This window comes from Coregonus lavaretus (assembly GCF_964263955.1).
Source record: "Coregonus lavaretus genome assembly, contig: HAP1_SCAFFOLD_10115, whole genome shotgun sequence".
NCBI lineage: Eukaryota > Metazoa > Chordata > Actinopteri > Salmoniformes > Salmonidae > Coregonus > Coregonus lavaretus.
The window spans coordinates 1-9,830 of NW_028163720.1; the positions used below are offsets into that span (position 1 = coordinate 1).

General features: G+C 47.2%; 1 protein-coding gene across 1 annotated transcript; it reads right to left on the bottom strand.

Annotated features, from left to right (window-relative positions):
* Positions 1-354: 354 nt before the first annotated feature.
* On the bottom strand, positions 355-8,210 carry LOC311117832 (adhesion G protein-coupled receptor L1-like; the record flags this gene model as incomplete). Its single annotated transcript, XM_084192742.1, has 11 exons — positions 355-568; positions 980-1,071; positions 1,172-1,238; positions 1,478-1,698; positions 2,146-2,355; positions 2,656-2,847; positions 2,992-3,200; positions 3,712-3,834; positions 4,004-4,184; positions 6,257-6,295; positions 8,025-8,210. Coding segments are annotated over 11 exons (1,734 nt in total), but the record flags the coding sequence as incomplete, so codon positions are not given.
* Between the last annotated feature and the right edge of the window lie 1,620 nt (positions 8,211-9,830).

A 9,830-nucleotide genomic window follows, 5' to 3' on the forward strand; every position in this document is an offset into this window, starting at 1 on the left:
GTACAGTATGGAGACCCCAACCCCACCTACCTTCCTAGTGAGTAAAGTATGGAGACCCCAACCCCACCTACCTTCCTAGTGAGTACAGTATGGAGACCCCAACCCCACCTACCTTCCTAGTGAGTACAGTATGGAGACCCCAACCCCACCTACCTTCCTAGTGAGTACAGTATGGAGACCCCAACCCCAGCTACCTTCCTAGTGAGTACAGTATGGAGACCCTAACCCCACCTACCTTCCTAGTGAGTACAGTATGGAGACCCCAACCCCACCTACCTTCCTAGTGAGTACAGTATGGAGACCCCAACCCCACCTACCTTCCTAGTGAGTACAGTATGGAGACCCCAACCCCACCTACCTTCCTAGTGAGTACAGTATGGAGACCCCAACCCCACCTACCTTCCTAGTGAGTGTACAGTACAGTATGGTGATGAGCAGAGCCTGGGCCGTGTTGAGGGAGGAGAAGAGGTAGGAGAGGAGGAGAGAGGGAGATGAGAGGAAGACCAGCCCCAGAGACCAGGTCACCACCAGGAGGAAGAGGAGGGTGAGAGAACCCACAGTCCACGCTCTGTAGAGGGGGAGGAAGAGAGGAGAGGGAGTTGGGGGAGAGGTTTATGGGGCAGGGAGGAGAGAGAGAGAGAGAGGGAGAGGGGGGAGAGGTTTAGGGCAGGGAGGAGAGAGAGAGGGAGGAGAGGGAGAGGGGGGAGAGGTTTAGGGCAGGGAGGAGAGAGAGAGGGAGGAGAGAAGAGAGGGAGGTGGGGGTTGGGGAGGAAGCAGAAGGAGAGAAGGAGAAGACGTTATGTCATGTTATTTTGACCTCACTTTTCACATAAGCCTCACATCTTCCCATTTTCCACTATTTGAGTCCTCCGTTACTTCTTCCTGTTTCTACCCCTTCCCATGAGCTTCTCTGTCCCTCCCTGCCCAAAACAAACAACCAATCATGCCAGTCACATTTGTGCCAGGGGGCGAGGCTCACCTGAGGTTGTCGTGGCGACTGGAGTCGGGTTTGAGGGCGGAGGAGCTGTGCACCATCTTGTGAAGAGTCATCACCAATACAACCAGGTTCAGCTGGGGGTCACAGGGTCAGAGGTCAGGTACCAGAGGTGAGAGGTCAAACGTGTGTGTGTGTGCTTGTGTGTGAGAGTGTGTGTGTGTTTGTTTGTCTCACCAGTATAACAACAGATACAGGACCCAGGAAACTCCAGATAAAGTAGTTGTCCATCCGCAGCCAACACCTACACACACACACACACACACACACACACACACACACACACACACACACACACACACACACACACACACACACACACACACACACACACACACACACACACACACATGCACACACACACACACGCACGCACATGCACACACACACATATGATACAGCACAGCTATGTAAGTTGTGACATACACACACAGTACAGCAGAGATTTAAAATCAATACTCACACACACTCTCTGCAACTTACACGTTCTGGGTGCCGTAGCCTCTGTAGTCGATGGCGGCGGACACGGACACAACCACCCCGGGCAGGAAGTAGCCGCAGAGATAGAAGTACTTCCTCCTAGAGGTCCGTCCTTCAAATACCTCCCCCTGCAGCAAGTAGAGTTCCACCGCCTCCAGGCATAACCAACAGAACACAGAGAGCAGGGAGAAATGGAGCAAACCGGCAAAGATCGGGCACGCTACCTAGAGAGGGGAGGAGAGAGGGAGGAGAGGGGGAGAGGAGGGGAGAGGGAGGATAGGAGAGGAGGAGAGGAGAGGAGGAGAGAGGGAATTCAATTGAATTCAAAATGCTTTATTGGCATGACAAAAATACATTCATATTGCTAAAGTAACAATACCTTAGAACAAACATTGAGGAACATTTCAGTTAACTAACTGCACCAAGAAGAAGTAAAAGGTTTGTACTGAGTCTTGTCCACTCATAAGCGGTTACAAATCTCTTTACAATGTTTGTGTGTGTGTGTGTGTGTGTGTATGTATGTGTGTATGTGTGTGTGTTTGTACATGTGTGTGTGTTTGAATGTGTGTGTGTGTGTGTTTGAATGTGTGTGTGTTTGTATGTGTGTGTGTGTGTGTGTGTGTGGGTGTGTGTGTGTGTGAATGTGTGTGTGTGTGTGTGATTTTACTCACGCTGTACTGCGTCTTATCCACCCCGATGAGGAAGATCAGTTCGGTGATGAAGAGGTTTCCCCACAGATTCCTGTGTATGGTGCTGTGGTCCGACTGTGGCGCCCCCTGGCAGCACAGTAAGGTACTGCAGGCTGCAAGGCACACCAGGGCTACGGCTATACTTACCCAGGACACTATGTAGACCAGTACCTCCTCTATACCATCTACAGACTGGAGGGAGAGGAGTGAGGGGGGGGGGGGGGTGAAAGGGATAGAGAGTTTTTAACATGCATCCATCAAAGTGTAGTATTAAAATGAGTGAGTGTGTGTGTACAGTATGTATGTGTGTGTGTATGTATGTATGTGTGGGTGTGTGTGTATGTATGTGTGTATGTTTGTATGTATGTATGTATGTATGTATGTATGTATGTGTGTATGTGTGTATGTATGTATGTGTGTATGTGTGTATGTGTGTATGTGTGTATGTGTGTATGTATATTATGAGTGTGTGCGTGTGTTAGTGTTGCCTACAGCAGGTTGGTGGTAGGTCATCAGGACAGCATATGTTGACAGGTGGTTACAGGCGCAGGTGGTGTGTGTGTTGTTGCTGTGTATCAGTCTACATCCCTGGGACGACCAACGACCCACCAATGACCCCGAGGCTGACCCCCCCGACACCGTGGAGTTCCAGAATGAACAGTTGGGGCTGAAGTGGTTCTCCACCTGAGGACAAATAAACAAACAGGCTTGAACACACACACACACACACTCCCCCACCCCACACACACACTCCCCCCCCCACACAAACACACACACAACCCCCACCACACACACACACACACACACAACCCCCCCACCCACAAGTACCTGTAGGTGTCGCAGTGTGAAGACGACTGGTTCAGAGAGGAAAACTCGGTTGGAACCTTTGTTGACAGAAGCCGAGATCACGTGAGAATTCACCACCAAGCTTCGCCCAGCCCCACTCGGAAGCCCCGCCTCCAACCTCAACAAGGAGTTGTTAGTGGTCAGGAAGGATCCAAGGTTCTTATACAGAGACAGAACTATCTTCACCTGGCCTAGAGATGGAGGGGGGGTGGGAGAGAGTGGGGGGGGGGGGGAGATGGAGAGAGGAGGGGGGGAGAGATGGAGAGAGGAGTGGGGGAGAGATGGAGAGAGGAGGGGGGGAGAGATGGAGAGAGGAGTGGGGGAGAGATGGAGAGAGGAGGGGAGGGGAGAGGAGAGATGGAAAGAGGAGGGGAGGGGAGAGATGGAAAGAGGAGGGGAGGGGAGAGATGGAAAGAGGAGGGGAGGGGAGAGATGGAAAGAGGAGGGGGGGAGGGAGAGAGATGGAGAGAGGAGTGGGGGAGAGATGGAGAGAGGGGGGAGAGAGAAGCAACCAAATCTGTCCCATTTCTCCCATGAGGTAAAAAAAAAAGACTATCCGACATGTGTGTGTGTGTATGTGTGTGTACGTGTGTGTGTGTGCTTGTGTGTACGTGTGTGTGTGTGTACGTGTGTGTACGTGTGTGTGTGTGCGTGTGTGTGTGTGTACGTGTGTGCGTGCGTGTGTGTGTGTGTGTGACTGACCGTTGCTGCTGTATTGCTGTAGAGCAGCAGTTGATAGCTGTAGTACACTGTCACTGTCATAGGAGTGAGGGAACACCAGGTCCTGTAGGTCTGCCTCTGTGTTCAACACATACACCTCCAGATCTACACCAACACATGCATTGGGATGCAACACGTTCGGAAGCAAGGTGAGAGAAACAGAGAGGAACGTCTTTACATTTCAGATTGAACAGATTGCTAAAACACACACACACACACACACACACACACACACACACACACACACACACACACACACATACACCAAACTTACCGACATTGGGGGCCCTGTCGCTGAACCGCCCCTCGTAGATGTTGTTAGCCAATAGGAAGGCTCCTTTCTCCATGGCGTCCAATAGCAGCGAGGCAGAGCGTGATTGGTCAGTGGTCTTCATATCAGCCCAGGAGACTAACGCATCAGGACCCAACAGGTTATCAACTACCTGAACCACGGCCTGTTAGAGAGACACACAAATATATATATAATACTTCACATATATAGAAATATCTATCTACATATATATTACATATATACTACACGTACACTACCGGTCAAAAGTTTTAGAACACCTACTCATTCAAGGGTTTTTCTTTATTTTTTACTATTTTCTACATTGTAGAATAATAGTGAAGACATCAAAACTATGAAATAACACATATGGAATCATGTAGTAACGAAAAAAGTGTTAAGCAAATACAAATATATTTTATATTTTATATTCTTCAAATAGCCACCCTTTGCTTAGATGACAGCTTTGCACACTCTTGGCATTCTCTCAACCAGCTTCATGAGGTAGTCACCTGGAATGCATTTCAATTAACAGGTTGCCTTCTTAAAAGTTAATTTGTGGAAATTATTTCCTTCTTAATGCGTTTGAGCCAATCAGTTGTGTTGTGACAAGGTGGGGGGGTATACAGAAGATAGCCCTATTTGGTAAAAGACCATGTCAATATTATGGCAAGAACAGCTCAAAAAAGCAAAGAGAAACGACAGTCCTTCATTACTTTAAGACATGAAGATCAGTCAGTATGGAACATTTCAAGAACTTTGAAAGTATCTTCAAGTGCAGTCGCAAAAACCATCAAGCGCTATGATGAAACTGGCTCTCATGAGGACCGCCACAGGAATGGATGACCCAGAGTTACCTCTGCTGCAGAGGATAAGTTAATTAGAGTTACCAGCCTCAGAAATTGCAGCTCAAATAAATGCTTCACATAGTTCAAGTAACAGACACATCTCAACATCAAATGTTCAGAGGAGACTGTGTGAATCAGGCCTTCATGGTCGAATTGCTGCAAAGAAACCACTACTAAAGGACACCAAGAAGTGTCCATTGCTCGTATTTCTTGGCCCAAGCAAGTCTCTTCTTCTTCTTGGTGTCCTTTAGTAGTGGTTTCTTTGCAGCAATTCGACCATGAAGGCCTGATTCACACAGTCTCCTCTGAACATTTGATGTTGAGATGTGTCTGTTACTTGAACTCTGTGAAGCATTTATTTGAGCTGTCTGGGATTTATTTAGAATTCAAGGCACACTTAACCAGCATGGCTACCACAGCATCCTCCAGGCTGTGTAAGGGCTATTTTACCCAGAAGGAGAGTGATGGAGTGCTGCATCAGATGACCTGGCCTCCACAACCCCCAACCTCAACCCAATTGAGATGGTTTGGGATGAGTTGGACAGAAGAGGGAAGGAAAAGCAGCCAACAAGTGCTCAGCATATGTGGGAACTCCTTCAAGACTGTTGGAAAAGGATTCCAGGTGAAGCTGGTTGAGAGAATGCCAAGAGTGTGCAACGCTGTCATTAAGGCAAAGGTTGGCTTTTGAAGAATCTCAAATAAAAAAATATATTTTGATTTGTTTAACACTTTTTTGGTTACTACATGAGTACATATTTGTTATTTCATAGTTTTGATATCTTCACTATTATTCCAGAATGTGAAAAAATTTAAAAATAAAGAAAAACCCTTGAATGAGTAGGTGTGTTCAAACTTTTGACTGGTACTGTATATACATAACTACAACATATTATGTACATATAAAGCCTCATGAACCAATCACCTGTCCGGAACAGAGAGACACACAAATATATATCACACACGCACATATACTAAATATACTCTACTAAATACACTATACTAAATATACTATACTAAATATACTATACTAAATATATTATATTATACTTAATATACAATACTAAATATGCTATACTAAATATACTATACTAAATATGCTATCCTAAATATACTATACTCAATATACTATACTAAATATACTACACTAATAATGCTATACTAAATGTACTGTACTAAATATACTATACTAAATATGCTATACTAAATATACTATACTAAATATACTGTACTAAATACACTATACTAAATATACTATACTAAATAGACTATACTAAATATCCTCTACTAAATATACTATACAAAATATATTATACTAAATATACTACACTAAATATCCTATAGTAAATCTACTGTATTAAATCTGTAGTTTATGTAGAGGGTTGTGGTTTACCTGGACATAAGCTCTACAGGTGCGTTCCCTCTTCTGCAGCTGAAGTAGACAGAAACACACATTACTACAACTGTGTATGTGTGTCTCTGTGTCTGCATGTCTGTGTATGTGTGTCTCTGTGTCTGCATGTCTGTGTATGTGTGTCTCTGTGTCTGCATGTCTGTGTATGTGTGTCTCTGTGTCTGCATGTCTGTGTATGTGTGTGTTTCTGTGTCTGCATGTCTGTGTATGTGTGTGTCTCTGTGTCTGCATGTCTGTGTATGTGTGTGTCTCTGTGTCTGCATGTATGTGTATGTGTGTCTCTGTGTCTGCATGTCTGTGTATGTGTGTGTGTCTCTGTGTCTGCATGTCTGTGTATGTGTGTGTCTCTGTGTCTGCATGTCTGTGTATGTGTGTGTGTTTCTGTGTCTGCATGTCTGTGTATGTGTGTGTCTCTGTGTCTGCATGTCTGTGTATGTGTGTGTGTGTCTCTGTGTCTGCATGTCTGTGTATGTGTATGTGTGTTTCTGTGTCTGCATGTCTGTGTATGTGTGTCTCTGTGTCTGCATGTCTGTGTATGTGTGTCTCTGTGTCTGCATGTCTGTGTATGTGTGTGTTTCTGTGTCTGTATGTCTGTGTATGTGTGTGTCTCTGTGTCTGCATGTCTGTGTATGTGTGTGTTTCTGTGTCTGCATGTCTGTGTATGTGTGTGTCTCTGTGTCTGCATGTATGTGTATGTGTGTCTCTGTGTCTGCATGTCTGTGTATGTGTGTGTGTCTCTGTGTCTGCATGTCTGTGTATGTGTGTGTGTTTCTGTGTCTGCATGTCTGTGTATGTGTGTGTGTTTCTGTGTCTGCATGTCTGTGTGTGTGTGTGTCTCTGTGTCTGCATGTCTGTGTATGTGTGTGTTTCTGTGTCTGCATGTCTGTGTATGTGTGTGTCTCTGTCTCTGCATGTCTGTGTATGTGTGTGTCTCTGTGTCTGCATGTCTGTGTATGTGTGTGTTTCTGTGTCTGCATGTCTGTGTATGTGTGTGTGTCTCTGTGTCTGCATGTCTGTGTATGTGTGTGTCTCTGTGTCTGCATGTCTGTGTATGTGTGTGTTTCTGTGTCTGCATGTCTGTGTATGTGTGTCTCTGTGTCTGCATGTCTGTGTATGTGTGTCTCTGTGTCTGCATGTCTGTGTATGTGTGTGTTTCTGTGTCTGCATGTCTGTGTATGTGTGTCTCTGTGTCTGCATGTCTGTGTATGTGTGTGTGTCTCTGTGTCTGCATGTCTGTGTGTGTCTCTGTGTCTGCATGTCTGTGTATGTGTGTGTTTCTGTGTCTGCATGTCTGTGTATGTGTGTCTCTGTGTCTGCATGTCTGTGTATGTGTGTCTCTGTGTCTGCATGTCTGTGTATGTGTGTGTCTCTGTGTCTGCATGTCTGTGTATGTGTGTGTGTCTCTGTGTCTGCATGTCTGTGTATGTGTGTGTGCGTGGTTGTATGCGTCTGCCTGCCTGTGTGTGTCTCAGCCTGTGTGTATACCTTGTTGTAGTGTTTGTGTGGGTGTGTGTGTGCACCATGTTTGAGTGTGTGTGTGTGTGTGTGTGTTTGTATACCTTGTTGTAGTGTGTGTGTGTACCTTGTTGTAGTGTGTGTGTGTACCTTGTTGTAGTGTGTGTGTGTGTGTGTGTGTGTGCACCATGTTTGAGTGTGTGTGTGTGTGTGTTTGTGTACCATGTTGTAGTGTGTGTGTGTGTGTGTGTGCACCATGTTTGAGTGTGTGTGTGTGTGTGTGTGTGTGTACCTTGTTGTAGTTACGTGCAGCAGACTCCTTGTTAGCTGGTCGTAGGGCCTGAAGCTGAGAATCCAGGATGTCCAACAGCTGCTCTAGAAGTTTGACTGACATGCTGACATCACCGGCGTAGACCCGCCCCCTCGTCAGGTTTACTAACTCACCAGCGATGTTAGCTGCATTCTCCCCACTCTTTATCTAGAGGGAGGAGGGGGGAGGGAGGGGGAGGAACATATGGTAATGTTCAAGTTATGTTATGTTATGCTGCCCACTGATGATCTTTGTGTGTGTAAGTATCTGCCCGTGCGTCCGTCTTTGCGTGCGTATGTGTGTGTTTCCGTCCATGTCCTTCTGTGTGTGTACATGTGTGTGTGTGTATATGCATGATATGCGTGTGCACGTGTCCATCTGTGTCCGTCCGTGTGTGTGTCCATGTCCTTCCATCCGTGTGTGTGTGTGTGTGTCCATGTCCTTCCATCCGTGTGTGTGTGTGTGTGTCCATGTCCTTCCGTCCGTGTGTGTGTGTGTGTGTCCATGTCCTTCCATCCGTGTGTGTGTGTGTGTGTCCATGTCCTTCCGTCCGTGTGTGTGTGTGTGTGTCCATGTCCTTCCATCCGTGTGTGTGTGTGTGTGTCCATGTCCTTCCATCCGTGTGTGTGTGTGTGTGTCCATGTCCTTCCATCCGTGTGTGTGTCCATGTCCTTCCGTCCGTGTGTGTGTGTGTGTGTCCATGTCCTTCCGTCCGTGTGTGTGTCCATGTCCTTCCATCCGTGTGTGTGTGTGTGTGTCCATGTCCTTCCATCCGTGTGTGTGTGTGTGTGTCCATGTCCTTCCATCCGTGTGTGTGTCCATGTCCTTCCCTCCGTGTGTGTGTGTGTGTGTCCATGTCCTTCCGTCCGTGTGTGTGTCCATGTCCTTCCATCCGTGTGTGTGTGTGTGTGTCCATGTCCTTCCATCCGTGTGTGTGTGTGTGTGTCCATGTCCTTCCATCCGTGTGTGTGTGTGTGTCCATGTCCTTCCATCCGTGTGTGTGTGTGTGTGTCCATGTCCTTCCATCCGTGTTGTGTGTGTGTGTGTCCATGTCCTTCCGTCCGTGTGTGTGTCCATGTCCATCCATCCGTGTGTGTGTGTGTGTGTCCATGTCCTTCCATCCGTGTGGTTGTGTGTGTGTCCATGTCCTTCCATCCGTGTGTGTGTCCATGTCCTTCCCGTCCGTGTGTGTGTGTGTGTGTCCATGTCCTTCCATCCGTGTGTGTGTGTGTGTCCATGTCCTTCCCGTGGTCCGTGTGTGTGTCCATGTCCTTCCATCCGTGTGTGTGTGTGGTGTCCATGTCCTTCCATCCGTGTGTGTGTGTGTGTGTCCATGTCCTTCCATCCGTGTGTGTGTGTGTGTCCATGTCCTTCCATCCGTGTGTGTGTGTGTCCATGTCCTTCCATCCGTGTGTGGTGTGTGTGTGTCCATGTCCTTCCATCCGTGTGTGTGTGTGTGTCCATGTCCTTCCATCGGTGTGTGGTGTTGTTGTGTCCATGTCCTTCCATCCGTGTGTGTGTGTGTGTGTCCATGTCCTTCCATCCGTGTGTGTGTGTGTGTGTCCATGTCCTTCCATCCGTGTGTGTGTGTGTGTGTCCATGTCCTTCCATCCGTGTGTGTGTGTGTGTGTCCATGTCCTTCCATCCGTGTGTGTGTGTGTGTCCATGTCCTTCCATCCGTGTGTGTGTGTGTGTCCATGTCCTTCCATCCGTGTGTGTGTGTGTGTGTCCATGTCCTTCCATCCGTGTGTGTGTGTGTGTGTCCATGTCCTTCCATCCGTGTGTGTG